General features: G+C 48.6%; 1 protein-coding gene across 11 annotated transcripts; it reads right to left on the bottom strand.

Moving 5' to 3' along the window:
- Positions 1-584: 584 nt before the first annotated feature.
- On the bottom strand, positions 585-18801 carry LOC106892259. 11 transcript variants are annotated; one of them, XR_001412837.1, is made up of 11 exons: positions 18666-18801; positions 17456-17548; positions 15174-15211; positions 14761-14850; positions 11067-11139; positions 9765-9850; positions 9504-9629; positions 8369-8442; positions 7704-7797; positions 876-951; positions 604-671 (listed from the first exon to the last, which is right to left on the bottom strand). XR_001412837.1 is itself a non-coding variant. In XM_014949319.1 (10 exons), exons 1-10 carry the CDS (start codon positions 18722-18724, stop codon positions 947-949), a joined length of 738 nt encoding a protein of 245 aa, XP_014804805.1. In that variant the 5' UTR covers positions 18725-18801; the 3' UTR covers positions 585-946. The 11 variants fall into 11 exon arrangements, 8 of the variants coding, with proteins under 8 accessions (XP_014804805.1, XP_014804806.1, XP_014804803.1 ...); XR_001412838.1 differs by having other exon boundaries at positions 585-951; positions 7704-7816; XR_001412839.1 differs by having other exon boundaries at positions 585-951; positions 7704-7816; positions 8369-8439.

Here is an 18801-nt window from a genome sequence, read left to right as displayed (position 1 = left end):
ACTTTGTGGGGACAAATCACTGCCTGGGGGGCATCAGGAAGAGTGTGAGCAGCAGATGGAGGGAGGTCATCCTGCTCCTCTGCTCTGCCCTGGAGAGGCCCCATCTGGAGCACTGGGACCAGTTCTGGGCTCCCCAGTCCCAGAAGGACAGGGAACTGCTGGAGAGGGGACAGCAGAGGCTACAGAGATGATGAGGGGCCTGGAGCATCTCTCTTACAAGCAGAGGGTGATGGACTTGGGTCTTTTTAGTCTGGAGAAGAGAAGGCTGAGGGAAGATCTGATCAACACCTCTAAATACTGAAAGGGTGGGTGTCAGGAGGATGGGGCCAAGCTTTTTTAAGCGGTGCCAAGGGACAGGACAAGAGGGAATGGACAAACACTGGAACATAAGAAGTTCCATCTAAACATGAGGAAGAGCTTCTTTGCTGTGAGGGTGGCAGAGCCCTGGCAGAGGCTGCCCAGAGAGGTGGTGGAGTCTCCTTCTCTGGAGACATTCAAACCCCCCTGGACACGTTCCTGTGGGACCTGCTCTGGGTGACCCTGCTCTGGCAGGGGGTTGGACTGGATGATCTCCAGAGGTCCCTTCCAGCCCCAAACCATTCTGTGGTTCTGTGATCCTGTGGCCCCAGTGGAGCAGATCCTGAGTTGCAATAACCCGTGGCCACCTCTGCCTGCGGCGTGAGGACACGTGGGTGGGTTCTCCACAGCATTTGTGCTGCAGGAACCCACAGAATGGCCAGTATTTTAAAAAGAATCTTGGACCCCGTTATAGTAAAATGAAAGTTACGCTGTCACTGTACCTAAACCAAGTATTCTAACTTGTAAAAATGTGCATTAACTGGATTTTGAGGTCACAGAAGCTACTGCAGCCTTACTTTTACTTTGGCGCGTGGCTCCAGCAGGTACCGAATGTGCTACAAGCTCAGAGCAGTCACAGGCAGAGAAATCATGCTGGAAAACAGAAGATGTGCTCCCTGAGCACAGGGGTGGCACCTTTTTCAGTCAGAATCCCACGGAAAGGGGAAGGTGACAGCACTGAGAGGGCTGTTGTAGCTGCCCTGAGCAAGGTCACTCAGGAGCGTAAGCAAACAGAGTCTGCCGTGCAGGACTTCACCCAGGGATCTGGTAAATAGAGTTTATCGAGCTCACTCTGTACGGAAAGGGCAGTAAGATTTCTTGAGGGCACTTTCAGAAAGTGGGATGGAAAAGTTGTCCAAAATTATAGCATTATTTCGTAGTACCATTAATCTCACTTACCGTGAAACTTACCGTAATCCATACATTACAATCACCATTGTCTCTAAATTAGTCCAAACGTTCACCATAAACTGCAGCATGAGCTCTGCTTCCATCTGTAGGTGCTCTTTTATGCACTGATTCATAACAGAAATAAGAACCATCTACACTCGTTATGAGATCCTTTCCCCTACACGATCCTAGCACTTACTACCAGATTTTACAATCATCTGTTTGATAAATAAAAGAACAATTAATAGAATAATAGTGTTATTCATGTAAGAAGAGATGAGACAGAAAACCTCCTTCAAAAAAAAAAATTAAGAAACTTTAACCAAGCTAAACTACTCAAAAAAAGCTACTTTTGAAAGTTATTTAGCTCTGTAGTAGTAGCTGATTTTTTAAATGTAAATGAAATTACTTGGTAAAAGGAAGAGAGAACAGTAAATACACTTTAAGTTACTATCTTAGGAGACAGCACAACCCCCCCCCCCCACATCCTGGGAAGCCTTGGGGGCTTGGACTGGGCAAAGCCCTCAACCACCTCGTCTGGTCTCACAGCTGACCTTGCTTAGAGATTCAGAAATTAAAGCCTTATAGGAGGTGGTATCAGAGAGCGGCCTTAAAAACTGTTGAGGGTATCACTGGGAGGAATAAGCAACCACAGTTTCAGAGGCATCTGAATAACTTAACATGAGCCTCTTAGAAGGGCATCGTTGCCCCTAAAACAGGGTTTCTGTGGGAACAATTCCTGTTGTTTTTACCCGGGGTGGGGGACAAATGCTCAGAGGACAGTCTGCTCCACAAAAAAATAAAATAAATCCTCTGGACAACCTTTTCAAACTACATGCAGGCAGCTAGAGGACTCCACGAATTCACTCCTCCTTTAGCTTAACCAAAAAGCGACCCTCTGCCTGCAGTCACTTGACAAAGCTTCCTTCTTCCAAAGCTCCTCTGCCTCATTAGTGCCGGGCTAATTTACACCAGCGCATGACCTGGCTGCAGGCAAAAGGCCAAGTTACTCGACAGCGATGCAGGATGAAGATGAAGGGCTGACGAAGCACCCACCGCTATTACAGCCAAACAATATAATTTGTTAAACTCTCCTGTGGTTTTGTGTTGGTGTTTCCCCACAGCAAACGGGCTGCAGCCTTTGCTCCTCTTCCCTGAACAGAACCAACTCTTGGACACACTAAATGAAGGACAAGCCCTTCAAGGAGTTCAAGTCAAAGAACTCCCTACATGGGAGCATTAAAAAACAAAATGTATTGTGCATAAAGTGGCAGTTGGTGCAGAGAAGTCCAGTGGGAGAGGTCAGCTTGGCTCTTGTTCTCAATTCATCATGAGCTTCCAAAATTCCATTTTAAAGCTCTGGTCCCCCGTGCTAAAAATCATTTTGCCAAAAGGAACGTATTCATCCTTCCATGCTGATAAGCCTGGGATGAAACCTTTAGGTGGGACCTCAGCTCCTGACCCACTGACCCTGCATTTGAGAGTTCTCTGCTGAGCCCTCACAGCCACCGAGCTCTGCTCCCACAGCTTCACCAAGTATGGCCACCCCTAAGGTTAATGGTGGCACCTCTCACCGGGCTGGGTTTGTATCTGGCTTCTGCACTTACCGAGCTGGAAGTTCACCAACAGAAATCCTGCAATTCCTCATCTCACATTGGTGCATTCCCTCCTTTCTGCCTCTCTACCGACCCAAGCAAAGGCAAGTCTTCAAGGAGAGAGACAAAGATTTAGGTGGATTCCTAGAAGGGGTTTATATGAACAAAGGAAACCTGAGATGTAGCTCGTGGCTGCAAGAGAAAGGTAATAGAGGTGATCTTGGTGCAGACCGCAAAAGCGTGTGACCAACTGAAGAGAGGGGATGGACAGGCTGAAGGTAGAGGAAGGGCAGCACCTGAGACTCGGGTGAGTAGGGATGGTGCAGAGACATTCTCTGCTCAGCTGAAGTGCCACCTGTCCTTCCCTCTCCCATCTACATCCCTCTGCCGTTCCCTCTCCTCCCATCAACATCCATCCATCCATCCATCCATCCTTCCCTCTCCCATCTACATCCCTCTGCCGTTCCCTCTCCTCCCATCAATATCCATCCATCCATCCATCCATCCATCCTTCCCTCTCCCATCTACATCCCTCTGCCGTTCCCTCTCCTCCCATCAATATCCATCCATCCATCCATCCATCCATCCATCCATCCATCCTTCCCTCTCCCATCTACATCCCTCTGCCGTTCCCTCTCTTCCCATCAACATCCATCCATCCATCCTTCCCTCTCCCATTTCCATCCCTCTGCTGTTCCCTCTCCTCCCATCTCCATCCACCCCACCGTTCCCTCTCCCATCTCCATCCCTCTGCTGTTCCCTCTCCTCCCATCTCCATCCACCCCACCGTTCCCTCTCCCATCTCCATCCCTCTGCTGTTCCCTCTCCTCCCATCTCCATCCACCCCACCGTTCCCTCTCCCATCTCCATCCCTCTGCTGTTCCCTCTCCTCCCATCTCCATCCACCCCACCGTTCCCTCTCCCATCTCCATCCCTCTGCTGTTCCCTCTCCTCCCATCTCCATCCACCCCACCGTTCCCTCTCCCATCTCCATCCCTCTGCTGTTCCCTCTCCTTCCATCTCCATCCACCCCACCGTTCCCTCTCCCACCTTGACCTTGTGGTGGTTCCAGGTCCTGGCATCCCTGGGGCCATGGGCTGGGTTTCCACCACGCTTACCCGTACATGGTCCCTGCAGGTCCCAGCAGCACTGCCAGTGGAGTGCCTCAGAGGTCTTGCTCAGGTTCGGTGTGTACAGCACGTGGCTGACATCTACTCAGTGAATTTCGATTGGAGACTATTAAAGTTTGGAAAGGTTTAAAGTTGATGGGAATAAATCTAGGTCTGGAAAATTGCTTAGACCTGCCCCATTCAATCTATACTGAGCGTATGGAAAGGAGGTTTGGCTTGGTCTCCAGAGTTCTGCAGGACAGAAGATCCCATAGGGAAGAATCACGAGTCTGGACACAGAGACGTAAGAAGATTCAAGGCTGTTGGTAGTTAAATTAAGGTAGGAATAGAAGCTGATTATTTGTAACTGGCAACGAGCAGTGGGACCAGCTTGCTGAAAGCAGTAAAAAAACAGATGAAGAACTACTCAATATTTAATTATGTTAGTAAAAAAGAAAAAAACACCACACCACAAAACCCAAACCCAACCAACAAACACAATAAAGGAGAAAGAACTCGTTTGGGGGCGAAGGGGAACGGGAGGGGACATGCACTTAAAATGATGCCTCTGTTTTTAGTTATCTGACTAACATAGTCCCTCTGGATTATTTGGCCAGATGAAGCCATCTCAGAGCCACTGCCACGATCTTTGAAAGCTGTGGAATGGAGAAGGTTCCAGAACACTGGAAAAATAGAAAAACATCCCTAAATTGAAAGAGAGGAGGGAAAGAGAAAGCAGACGCATGAGCTGGGCAGTTATGGAACAGTCGGTCTAATTTCAATTCCTGGAAAAATATATTGGAACAAATGACCTATTTTTAGGAGATAATAGGTTGATAAGTAACAGCCCCAGCCCCATCAGGAGCAGATTGCATCAAACTGATCTCTCCTACTGTGACAGGTTTAACAGGCTCAGGGATGGGGAGAGGAGGATATAATTTAACCCGAGGGAGTATCTGGCACTCCTCACGGGCGACCTGCACAAGGAACAAACTTTGTCCAAAGTGATGGAGAAGATGACCCACGCTCAAAGAAATTGGTAATATCACCCTGAAAGGTGGTCTAAAATCAGTTTCTGTGGGCACGGACATCATCCCACCACACAGATACGCAGTTATAAATACACACACATGTAATTTGGAATTGCAGGCTGGGGGGAAAGAGGGGGCTAGCACTTCAGAGGTCAAGGACAGCATTCAGAACAACGTGGGCAGGCAGACTTGTCAGGAGCAGATTGCATCAAACTGATCTCTCCTACTGTGACAGGTTTAACAGGCTCAGGGATGGGGAGAGGAGGATATAATTTAACCCGAGGGAGTATCTGGCACTCCTCACGGGCGACCTGCACAAGGAACAAACTTTGTCCAAAGTGATGGAGAAGATGACCCACGCTCAAAGAAATTGGTAATATCACCCTGAAAGGTGGTCTAAAATCAGTTTCTGTGGGCACGGACATCATCCCACCACACAGATACGCAGTTATAAATACACACACATGTAATTTGGAATTGCAGGCTGGGGGGAAAGAGGGGGCTAGCACTTCAGAGGTCAAGGACAGCATTCAGAACAACGTGGGCAGGTTAGGAAAATGGTCTAAAATAATGAGAAAACAACTAAAGGTTAATATTTATGCTCTTTAAGGAGCAGTTCAGCACCCAGACGCGGGAGTAGCCGCCACTGGCCAGCAGTCCTGCGGACAGCATTCGGAACAACGTGGGTAGGTTAGGAAAATGGTCTAAAATAATGAGAAAGGAAGGAAGGGCCCTGGGGTCGGAGTGATCACAAACCCAACATTGTGAGTCAACACTGCCCTGCTCTTGTGAAAAGAGCAAACATCCCGGGGTGTATAAACAGAGGAGCTGTAAGATACATCAAACAAACCCTCCGCTCTGCTTCGTGCATGTTAAAGCCTCTAACGGGATGCTCTATCCCTCTCAGGAGCCATCTCCAAGGTGACACCTGGAGACAAAACCACTGGAACATAGTTTTTGGGCAGCTGGTGGAACCCCCATCGTTACCCAGCTTCTTACGGGCACCTAAATACCTACCAGGAACGGGTCAGTATAACTAACATTTCCTTATGGATGGATTAGATATCCAAAACTCTCTTCAAGCCTTAATTTCCCCAGGTTTACGTTACTTAGAAGATCTGTGTGACCATGAATGAATTTCTTACGCCCTGACTCCAGCCCGTGTTGTTTAGCTCGGTAAGAAAACCTCCCCAGGACTTTGACGTGTTTGTATCAGCTGAAGGTGACTATTTTTAGCTGTAACAGTCACATCTGAATGGAAATCCACAAATATTTCAACCACCAATCACATATCTTGTGGTATAAATTCCATCTTCCCCACTAGATAGTCAAGGACGTTTTACTGAAGAGCAAAAAGCTGGCCTACAACAGCGAAGGAAACGGAACAGTCGGTCCTGGACTCTAACCCAGGAAGAGTCAGGCTAACGAGGGGAGATGGGAGAGGAAATTTAGGGCCAGGACCTGCTCCTGCCAGTGCCTGGGGCAGGGTGTGTTGGAGCTGTGAGAACAGCCCGGATTCCTGGCGCGATGCTGTCAAGAGCCCGTTCAGTGCTGGTTTCTTATCAAAATCCAGCGCTGGAAAACATGTTTGGTTTCTGCAGCAGTTTCTGAATAACAACGGGTGGAATGTGAAATGAAAACCCCGCGCACGTGAGCTTCCCACGGGCAGGGGTGGTGGGAGCAGTGTGGGGGAGATCAGCCCAAACACCCAAACCCTGCCCCCCTGGCCCCGACACCCACCCGTCCGAAACAGCAGCGGTGGCTCACGGCACGGGCAATGGCATTTTGGAGGTTAAAAGTCTGTGGGGCAGGTGGTGCAAGGCAGACTTCGGCCCCGTTACACCGGGGAAGGGTGCTGAGTCAGCTCTTTGCACCCAGGCCAAATCTCAGCCCTGCCATCCCCTCCGGCACGGGGGGAGCACACACCAGGGGGACACCAACTCTGAAAGAGTGATGCTGGAGCTCCGAGATGTGGCTCTCTCACAGAATAAAAGTAAAACATGTTAAAAAAAACCCACCCGGCAGTGTGGGTTGGAAAAAGATTGCAGAGTGACACGTGTGTGAGTGTCCTCTGCTGCCTGGAATGGGAACTCTCCTGCTCTCACAGAGTCCGGGAGCAGCAAGCGAAGGGCTGGGGGAAGCAGGAGGACCTGGGGGAAGCAGGAGGACCTGGGGGAAGCAGGAGGACCTGGAAGGTCTGTCTGAGTTACAGGCAGTCTCCGTGTCACCCTCTCTGCAACCCCTGAGACACACAGGACAAAGCACACCCTGAGTTTTTGATTCCGTGTGCTGTTTTCAGTCCAGCACAGAGGGTGTTAAAGCAGAAAACTGAATTCTGTGTGCACACCATGTACAGGTGCAAGCGTGGTGACAGGAAAACATGCCAGAGCTCACACCAGCAGTGACCCCCCATTCTTCCTCCACAGCTAAATGGGGCTCCCCCCCATTTCCAAGGCAGGGGAGCGTGTGTCTGAGTGGGTGAAATAGCAGCTGTAAGGAAATACTGCTTTTTAGAGAGTAAATCTCAGCTCCTCCTCTAAATGTAGCTCCGTGGAGTCATTACAGAGCTCGTGCAGAGTTGCTATTTATGGGCAATGGTTCGTACTCCCCTCACAGGCACCACGGTCCCGTGTGCTCCCCCCAAAGCTGGGGGGTCAGTCACAGCACCCAGCAGCACTCACACCCCCCTCCGAGCCACCGAAACAGAAACTCTTGCTCACTTGTTTTTGCTTTTCCTTTTTCTTCTGGGATATTCTCTGGAAACAGCCTCCGCTGGCAACCACTCGGAGTAAGGACCTTCCTACGGATTGGTAACTGATGGGGGTGAGACAAACTGTAACACAGAAAATGTGAAAGGAAAAAGAAAGCCTATTCCCAAATAAGTTTTTAATTCATTCTCTTCAGTTTCCACCTGAGCTCAGCAAGTTGAAAGGCGTTGCTCCACGTCCAAGCTGACCCTGTGCTGCTGTGAACACCTGCCAGAAGAACTGCTTTTCTCCTCCATCCACCCAGATTTCCTGCACTGGGTCTAGAGATTGTGTGGTTGAACGGGAGTGAGAGCAGGGAAGGGGTCATCCACAGCAAAGCTGCTGGCTTTTTTTTGCCTGTTTTTTATTTATTTATTGATTTTATTTTCTATTCAATCATCCAGTTGACCAAATGAACTCCACTGGCCACACCATCCCCAGACTCAGCCCACAGGAAATGAGGGATATATTTAGGGGGCAATGCTCAGGTACATCAGATCAGCTCCAAAGGGAAATCGTGCTCTGACAGAGTCTCTGGATGGAGCTCTGTGGCCGTTAGAGCCGGGGCTGAGCCAGGCTGTGGCACACACTGCACACACAACCCATTTCACGCTCAAACCTCGTGAAAATACACTTACCTCTTGCACAAAGATCCCGAGCGTTTTTCCACAGCAAGTCTGCTTCTCCGCTGGTGAGTCTGAAGTACTCGCTACTAAGCAGAGAAGGCAATGGTAATACATACAAAATAAGAATTGTAATTTATAGCTTCACAAGTTTACACCAATATGACACTGCTTTTCCCTGTGTGTGTGTAAACGAGTAAGCTCAGACCATCTTAGCGTGACCCTAATCCTGTGGCACTCTCTGTAGTCTCTAAATTCTGAGTTCTGAGCCGGGAATTGCACGTGTGGTTTGTTTCTGTGGTTGTTTGGTTTTTCTCTTTTCCTTTTCTTACCATACACACGTCCTGCTCAGGGGGCTGGCACCTAAAGGTGCCATCTCAAAGCCACAAGCAGCAGCAGACGATGCCCAGATACACCCAGTGATTAATGGCAATAGGCAACAATTGCATCAGGTATTGTACACTTTCTACTCAATTAATTCAACACGTTGAATAAGCAACAACTGCCGAAGAGCCCAAACTAATCCAGAGTTTAAGTATCATTGGATTTTGCTTGAAGGCTTGCCAGAGTTTAAGTATCATTGGATTTTGCTTGGAGGTTTGGGTTTGTTGTTTTTTTTTTTAAAAAAAGTTATCCACAACCACTTTCTCATGGCGTACCTGACAGAAGCCACACCAGGTTTTTAGCATTTCAAATTGCTGAGACACGTACCCTTAAAGCAGTGGTTGACAGTAACACTCTATCAATCACCTATATATTCTGAAGTAACTTTTTAAAAACGTATCAACCAAACATGCTTTCCATTTCAACTTTCCAAACCACTCCATTCTCACATATTTTCTCTCCCCCAGACCCTACACGTTTTGATCTGCAGTGATTGCCTGAAGCACAGCCACAGTGTGTGTGGGGGAAATCACTGCAAAAGAGACAGAACAGTGACTTTTACAGGACCCGCTACCTCAGGGCTTCTGTTCGGTGCAGGATGAAACCAAAACTATGATGACAATCTGTGCCACGGCTTTTTAAGTGCAGAAAGCACAGATTAATTCAGACTGAAAGAGAAACCATGTGAAAAGCCCAAACCTGTGTTTTGCTGTGTGGATCATCAGAGATACCCAGCAAAATGCACCGAGCATCACCCTCAGCTTACCTTCAGGGAAGCACAGGATGGTGAGAGGAGGTTCCATCCATCCATCCAGCTGCTCTCCACACAACACAAACTGCTGCTCCCGGCCAGCCGGCAGCCCAACTGGTTTCCAGGGGTCATTAAGGCAAACTGTGGTAATTAAGCATTATTAACGATTCTGCTGTTCTTAGGACGTGCTTGGTCAATCTCAGCCCCGGAGTACCCATGAGGGTTGAAAAAAAGGATCTGTCATCACGGCACTTGCAAGTGTCAGCTCTCAGTTACCTTCCAACCAGCACGTGCCAGAGGTCTTGGGACAGATTTGAAATTCCCAGGGGATGGATCGTGGAGCAGGTCTCACATCGCCGCAGCTGGAGACACAAGCAAAACGTTTATCAGTATAATCACATTTTTTCTGCTTAATTTGAGGCATATGTCTATAGCTCCTACTGCAGTGCTACATGTGTGGAGAACGTGAACAGAAACTGCAGAGTTAAAAACCTATGTCTATAGCTCCTACTGCAGTGCTACATTTGTGGAGAACATAACAGAAACTGCAGAGTTAAAACCAAAGCAAACAGGGTTAGCACACACACACACACACACACACAAACAACACCCATCCTGAGCCCTTGCCCGTGGGAGAGGAGAAGGCAGGAGCAGGGAAGGCAGCTCTGCCCACCAGGAACTCCCTGCTGGCACTGGAGGTGAGGAGAAATGCAGATACCACCATTAAACCAGCCCCAGGTGCAGTGATTTGAAGGTTTTCACCTCCAGATCTCAGTGGAATGAAGCGGCAGGAGGCTCGGTCACCAGAAATAAGGAAAAATTAACTCGAAGGAGCTAATCACTTGGCTGTAGCCAGAAGTCATAGACCTCACTGGAACCCGACAGACAATGCACCCACGTTGGGAATCACCCCCAGCACCACCACCTGAGGACACGGCTCACAAACCTCGGGCTTTTCATTCCCTCCATCTCAGGCAGGACAGCTCAATCCAGCCTTCCTCTCCCTGCCTCTCCTCACAGTGTTACACTTTGGTTGTTGACTTTGGTTGTAAAAGTGAAACAGCTGCAGCGTGTGGATGTTACATGAAACACCTCGTTATTAGGAGGGGCCAAATGATGGACTCACATACAATGGAAAAAATAAGAGGCTGGGTCCTGTTTTCTTTTTTCCCCAAATTCTAAGAAGACTTACACTGTACTGGAAATCAGTTATATGGTCACCAATTTGTCACCTAACTGAAGAACTAGACTTGCATCATGCTGATACGTTTCACAAATCCGTCATTTTTAACTCAGCTGACATAAAACACGAAGCTGGTGTTACACAGACATCACCAACCAATACTTTTCTGCCGATTTAAGGTCATTTTTCCCCCCCGAAGGAGCCGAGTGGGTCTCCTCAGACTCAGAACTCCCTTTCTGGGGATGCCACTGAGGGTTAGGCAGGGACCAGCCTGGAGCCATCTCCACTGAAAGCAAAGACCCCGGGACACAATTACATTTGGGGGCAGCGACTGCAAACCTCCCCCCCCCGCGGGGACAGAGGGGCCTCCAAGGACACTTTGGGGCACAACCAGCCTGTTTGGGAGGGTTCGGGACACTTCTCTGGGAGTAGTTCTCAGCTCAAAGGCAGGAGCAGGAAAGGCAATACCTAAAAAGTGAAAAAGAAAGAAAGAAAAAAAATAAAAAGTGGGAAGTGGCAGTAACTGTTGTCTGAGCTGAGTGACTGGGGGATCCCGGGGTTTCTGAGGGGGGGGTGGCTGTTGTCAGGAGGGGAGGGTGATGGTGGGAGAGGGGGGTGCTGGTTACTGGGGGCACCAGCTGGCAGGAGAGGGGGTGCCAGCTGTCAGAGGAGGGGGTGGTGGTTTCGGGAGAGGGGGTCTGGGCTGTTGGTGGGAGAAGGGGGTGCTGGCTGGCTGTTGGGTGCTGGCTATGGGAGAAATGGGGTGCTGGCTGTTGGTGGGAGAGGAGGGTGCTCAGTGTTGGGATGGGGGGGTGCTGGCTGTCGGGAGGGGGGGTTCAGGCTGTTGGGACAGAGGGGTGCTGGTCTCGAGGGGGTGCTGCCTATGGAAGAGGGGGTGCCAGCTGCTGTCAGGAAAAGGGGGCTGCAAGGAGAGGGGGGTGCTGGCTGTCCAGAGAGGGGGGGCAGCTGCTGTTGGGAGAGGATGGTGCTAGGAGAGGGGGTGCCCACTGTTGGGACAGGGGGTGCAGGCTGTGGCCAGCCCTGGCTCTCTCTGGCCGCAGAAGCACCAGCTCAGCACTGGCCCCGGCTGCTCCAAATCCCTGCTTTTGTGTTCCCCCCCCCCGGGCAGGGATGGCTCTCCCCACAGCAGCCTCCTTGCCCGCCCGGTGAGACAAAGAGACACCCAGCCCCATGGTTATTCCTCCTGACTCAGCTGAACAGCCTGGGAGCAGCAGGAGCCCTGCTCACCACCCGCCCCCCAGCCCCGCTGGGCTTTCCCATCGCCTGCTGCGACTCGGGAGAACCAAAACGGGCACAGAGGAAGGGGAAACCTGTGGATCTATTTTATTTTTTCCGCCCGTAGGAAGACAATCTGCCTTTGCAGCAGCGTGTTTGTGCCGGCTGCACCTTCTCTGAGCAGTGAAACTTTCATCCGGGCTCCAGAGCCACACTCTCACTGCCGAGCTTCCGCAGGGCAGCAGCAGACAGATGGATTTAGTTTGGAATTTTGTTTTGGTCTGTTGCTTTTTTTTTTTTTTCCCTTTTCTTTTTTTTTTTTTCCACATTGGCTCCTCGGTTGGAAGTGAAGCCAGCTGCTTTATCATTCAATCCCAGCCATTCTGACTGGTCGCTCATGTTCTGCCCACTTGTTAAAGGCAGTTGGTATTTCAGGGGTCAGAAGTGGGCACCCCGTTAGGAGGGGAGCTGGGGAGCAGGAATCACCCCTTGTGATTTCAGCCTGTTCTCTGACGGATTGGAGAAGGCTGCTGGGGACTGACTCCCACAGCCTTCTTCAGGAAGAGGGGACAGTCCGAACCCCAAGAGCACAGCAGCCTGTGCAAAGCTCTAGGTGTCTATTACATCTAAGCTCCAGTGAGCACATTTTGCACGCACTTTGACTGGGGTAGTCAGAGCCCCAGCTGCTGCCCAGCTCTGGAGACAGTTCTGCCCACGTACAACTATTTTTTCAATCACAGAATCACAGAATCTTCTAGGTTGGAAGGGACCTCAAAGATCATCTTGTCCAACCGTCAACCTGACTGACAAAAATAGACACCCACACAACAAACAAGGAGCATCATCACTAAACCAGACCTCCCAGCCTTTTTTTTTTTTTCCACATTGGCTCCTCGGTTGGAAGTGAAGCCAGCTGCTTTATCATTCAATCCCAGCCATTCTGACTGGTCGCTCATGTTCTGCCCACTTGTTAAAGGCAGTTGGTATTTCAGGGGTCAGAAGTGGGCACCCCGTTAGGAGGGGAGCTGGGGAGCAGGAATCACCCCTTGTGATTTCAGCCTGTTCTCTGACGGATTGGAGAAGGCTGCTGGGGACTGACTCCCACAGCCTTCTTCAGGAAGAGGGGACAGTCCGAACCCCAAGAGCACAGCAGCCTGTGCAAAGCTCTAGGTGTCTATTACATCTAAGCTCCAGTGAGCACATTTTGCACGCACTTTGACTGGGGTAGTCAGAGCCCCAGCTGCTGCCCAGCTCTGGAGACAGTTCTGCCCACGTACAACTATTTTTTCAATCACAGAATCACAGAATCTTCTAGGTTGGAAGGGACCTCAAAGATCATCTTGTCCAACCGTCAACCTGACTGACAAAAATAGACACCCACACAACAAACAAGGAGCATCATCACTAAACCAGACCTCCCAGCACTACATCAACCCGTCTTTTGAACACCTCCAGGGATGGTGCCTCAACCACCTCCCTGGGCAGCCCATTCCAATGCCTGAGAACCCTTTCGGTGAAAAAATTTTTCCTAATATCCAGCCTGAACCTCCCCTGGCGTAACTTGAGGTCATTTCCTCTGGTCCTGTCTCCTGTGACTTGAGAGAAGAGACCAACCCCCACCTCTCTACACCCTCCTTTCAGGGAGTTGGAGAGAGCAATAAGGTCTCCCCTCAGCCTCCTCTTCTCCAGGCTGAATAACCCCAGCTCCCTCAGCCTCTCCTCATAAGACTTATTCTCCAGACCCCTCACCATCTTTGTTGCCCTTCTCTGGACCTGCTCCAGCACCTCCATGTCTTTTTTGTGGTAGGGAGCCCAAAACTGGACACAGTACTTGAGGTGGGGACTTTTACATGAAGGGTGCTGGCTGCACACAGCCCTTTGATACATCTAAGCTCCAGTGAGCACATTTTGCACACACTTTGACTGGGGTAGTCAGAGCCTTAGCTGCTGCCCAGCTCTGGGGACACTTCTGCCCACCTACAACTATTTTTTACCTGAAAGGTGCTGGCTGCACACAGCCCTTTGACACACAGCTGCTGGGTGCTCCTGTTTTCCTCCTCAATCTTTCCTAGCTCCACAACCATCACACAGCCCTTGTTCTCAGCTCCTCAGCTGAGATGAGAGAGCACTGGCAAAGCGGGCTGGTCGCACAAAAACCTACTCGTTTTCTCTTAAAACAGGGAGTAAATGCTGATTATTTAAAGTGCTCCCGCCCCGTCTGTGCCCGCAGGAGGAAGGAGGCTGATTTCCAGCCTCACTGCAGGAACCGAGCCTGCTTTCCCCCTGGGGGGAGAGCTGAGGCTGTACCAGAGGAACGTGGGGTCTGTCCCTGGTGACAGACCCTTCCCCAGCTCCCAGGCCACGTGTCCCCTGTGCAGAGCTGGCCTCCTCCCGCCGCAGCACACGGCTTCAGCAGATGCTCAGCTCTCCCTGGCTGCTTCAAATCCCGCTGGCACCAACACAGCTCTGCTGAGAGATGTTAAATTACCACCACAGCCCCCCTGGGGATATTCCTCCCCAGCCCGAGCCCTCTCTGTCGCTGTGTGTCTCTCCTATCTGCCAGTTTTCTCCACCTCCGAAAGCAGGCGGAGATGCTGAGCAATTCTACCAGCCGCCTATTAACAATTCAAATATCTTGATTTCTCGTTCTCCTCACACAAGGGCTTTTAAGCTTAAGCAGAAGCTATTTTCATAGCGGGAAATATTAACATAAGTAACTGCTTTAAAAGTAGATTCCGAAATATGCACATCTCTAAATCTGAAAGAAAAAAGACAAGGACTGCACTAATTAAAAAAAAATACGAAATTAAGCTTTTTGATAACCATTCCAAATGAATTTATAGTTCAACTTACAGCTGAACCAGTTATCCAGTTGGGGATACTTCCAGAAACCCTTCGACTTCAGCTTGAGACCTTCAATCAGGGCCTTGCTTTCCATCCTACCTGCGCAGAGCAACACACTATTACTTTCTTCCCACTGGAGAGCAAAAATCACCCTCCCCTTAAAGTTATTATGTCCTGTCCCAGCTGACCAGAACCACACGAAAGCATCATAAGTCAGTCAAGTCGAACCCAAATTTCTCTTAGTGACACTTGTCACTTAGTGACAGTACATTCATACAGTTTAGTTTTGAGATCATTCAGAAGACGGACATTTTTCAGTGTTATTAAAGGAAGTGCCCTCCTTTTTTTCTCTTGCCCCCGCCCCTTCATTCAAAGGGTGGCTGAAGTGGTTTTGCTTAAAAAATATCATTAGAGCTACTCACTGCTCAGTGGGATCCACGGAATCAGGTCTCGAACTGAGCTGTAAGATATAGTCCATTGCAGTTCCCGTTAAAGAGGCCACAGCACTCAGTATCTTTGCATTGTCACACTGGAACAAAAATTACCTGGGATTTTTAGAATGTTGTGCTTTCCCTCAATCACTTACAAATCATCCCTTGTCGCAGGACTCTTGCTCAATTTCCTGTTTGTGAATCCAGGGAGAGAATTTTTTCCCCCACTTGAGCAGTGACTGTTTAAACTTGTAGATGCAGAAGGCACTTGTCACTTCTTGCTCTCCATGAAGCCCAGATGGTCAGGGAAGGAGGAGTGGGAGAAAGATGACTGTTGTTTTGGTTTTTTTTACCCTTTTCCCTGTTTGCCCACCACCACCACCTCAATGAAAACCAAATAAACCTTCTGGCTCGTGAGATGAGTCAGAAATAGCAGATGAGTCACTTACTGCTAGAACGCTTCAGCGCAGAGGTAGTCACAGAAACATCAACAAAAGCATCTTTTCCATCAACATGAAAACATGACAATATCCAAGTCTGGCTGAGCTAAACTTATTAAGCATCTACACTGAAATTTAATTTAGGAAAAGACCAGAAGAAAGGGTATGTTCCTTTCCTGTGCTGGAGCAGCCATACTCTAGGCTACAAAAAAAGACTTGAAGAAATTCCTTTCATGACATTTCCTCCCAAGAACAGTTCATGGAGGGCTGTTACCACCCTTCCCTCAGCCCTGCTCCACAGCAAATCACTGCCCTTTAAAGGGAGGGGAAGGCAAACAGAGTTTTGGCTTAATGAGCCACACTTTCTCTGCACTGCTGTGCCCTGGGCAACTCCCAGGCCCCCTCGGGCAGCGTGTTGAAATCCCAGACGGGTTGTGTTGCAACAAGAGCAAAGTCACCACCGTTCTAAAGGTGCACTGCTTTCACTTGAAAATGCACATCAGCACCTAAACCTTCTGTTTTAATGACTCCACTCCCTGAGTTTTCATGTTTTGTATCTGCTCCAGGCCTGAACTCTGCCAATGTGCACCCTGCTGGGAAGCAAAGATCAGTTCAGTGTTTCAGGAGGTTACACAAATAAGGAAAATAATATGTTGTCTGCTTTCAGATAAATCAGAACCGATTTTCTTTTCAGTAACTTTACTTTTCAGGTAAGTTTCCTTGACCTGACTGCACTCTCTGAAATTAGGGGCATATTTTTCAGACAGTGTCTACTTCTAGTGGTGAGGTCTGATGTTCACAGTTACACCAAGGGACAATGTGCAGAGAGGCTCCTGCTTACACCAAAACCAACCCAAACCGTGACAAACTCCTTCAGGACAGCGCTGCTTCACTGACAGGGCCAAACAGTTCACATCTCACGTGGCAATAACTTTTCTCAAAGTAATACAATTTTCACTGGATTATGTTATGACTCTTTTGAGAAGCACATCAGCCAGACGTGTCTTGGAGCTTCTCAGAAATTGCCAAGTGTTAAGTCAGATCAATGCTTTTACACACAAAAACCTGATTTCTATGTCAAGGATTTGAATCAACTAGATGTATTTCTGTTTAAAACATATGAGCAACCCCCATTACGGCAGCTTTGTGAAGGGGAGGAAGCAGGGAGGTTGATTTAATTGCAAGGGTGCCCAGTTTCTCGCTCAAGGTAGCAGTTTTTATCCCCTGGCATGCCTCTGTGTGTTCCCCCTACCCGTTTGCAACTGGGATTTAAATAACTGCTGCTGTCTTCTTGCACCTCTTTTTCTGGATGAATCTTACAAAATGCTAATGGTGAACACCCGAAAGCACAAGAGGAGAAACTGGCAAAAAAGTCATTGCAAAGACAAGCCAGGAACAGAGATACATCACAGGAATAATTCAACTGGTGGGAAATGAACTAAGATGACCCTTTCCCACAGCAACTACAGGCATTACCAGTTACAGAAGGACACCCAGATGGGCAAGCACAAGCAGGGGTGTCTACACGGTATCAAGGGTTATTTCAGCCTTTACTAGTTTAGCATTAAAAAAGCCTATGTAAATGAACTCCTATTTTTGGGCATCAAATACTTCAGCACTTTTCAGACCTTGGCCGAATACCCCGTCACCTGCTGTAGGATATTAGAGTTTTTCCATCCCTGTTACTCATGTTGGTAGCACTTTGCTCTAAATGGTCCAAAAAATGATTTAAGCAGAACTGTGTCAGAAGGTGACGATGAGGAGAAGGCACTGAACAATACCTGGCCACATGCTCACAAAGCAGCAGTTCAACTGCTCAGAAACGGGTCAAACCTGGTTTTGGACCGACTTCCCCCATCCCGGGCTGGCATCCTCTGCAGAGGGCTCCTGGTGGAAGGGAGAGCACAGCTGCTTCCTCTGGCACACCTGGTAAGAAAATGCAGCAGAAAAAATAACAGTCACAAGCGTTGCTTTCATAAAAACAGTCACCACAATTTTGCAACTCACCAAATCTGCCCAATTTTTGCCAAAACCCTGTCCCAGAGGTGAACTGATACGAGAGGTGACCAAAGCCCTCGTTACTCCTGAAAATACAGGACACGAGAAACGTTTCTGAGCAGAGGAACTGACTGCCAGAGCTGTGCAGGCAGGAACAGGGGGACGTGACAGAAACAGGACCATCAGCAGCAGAAAATATTCTTGTGGCTTTTTCCTACACGTTTTCCTTTGTGTGAGCATGATGCAAAAGGTAAAAGCTAAGGTTTTTTTTGTTTCCTTGTTTATTTGTTAAGAGGCTCGCTGAATCAAGAGCAAGAACCCGGTTTTGATACTTTTAAAAACAAAGTTGGAAACGGTTATGTACTAGTAAGTTAATTGTGGCCTGTTGTCTAGAAATAACATAAGGATTTACAGCAATACTTTCAGTCCCACTTTCCAAGCTCACTTAAAAGTTATTAAGTATCCAAACTGGGTATTAATGGGGTATTAGATGAGGAGAAAACAAAATCTAGTAACCTACCCAAAAATGTCTAGACTTCTTAGCTGCTGATGTGCCTAAAACTGATTCCATTTTAACTGAACCCAGTTCAGGCTCATTTCAGTGACACCAGGAATGTCTACACGGGGAGGGGTCCCTGCCCAGGGCAGGGGGTTGGGACTCCATGATCTTTAAGGTCCCTTCCAACCCCAACCATCCTATGATTCCATACATTCACTTCTACTGCAGGTGCTCCCTTAAGTATCTATTTTTTAATTTTGATATTCAACGGAACTGTTTTCAAGGAAAAAGACTAAAAGCCTGGGAAGCTGAAGTTTCCAACTTGAGAGCAGGCAAAACAGCAGCCCCGTCCATGTTGTCCTGCTCACAGTCTCTAGAAAAGCCAAAGCAGAAATTAATTTAATCTATATACAGAAACTTTTAAATTTTTTTTAGCCTTCTTTTTCCCTCTTTTGTAATCAACGCTACTGAAAGAGTACAAATTTCTGTAACCACAAAGTGAAATTATTCCTTTTAATACAGTGCTGGTTGGAAGATAATACTCACCTGTAAAGATAGACAAGAAACTTCCGAAGCAGGAAATTTTCCAGAAACACATTATCCATCCCTTAGTGCAGCCCCCAGCCTGGCTCAGCACACTGAGTGGTGTTCTGACCTCAGAAAGACAGTCCTTTTCAACAAC

The sequence above is a fragment of the Calidris pugnax genome, unplaced genomic scaffold (genome assembly GCF_001431845.1).
Source record: "Calidris pugnax isolate Ruff unplaced genomic scaffold, ASM143184v1 scaffold132, whole genome shotgun sequence".
Taxonomy (NCBI): domain Eukaryota; kingdom Metazoa; phylum Chordata; class Aves; order Charadriiformes; family Scolopacidae; genus Calidris; species Calidris pugnax.
The sequence above is the reverse complement of the archived record's forward strand: the minus strand, read 5'-3'. Positions and strand labels throughout refer to the sequence as shown.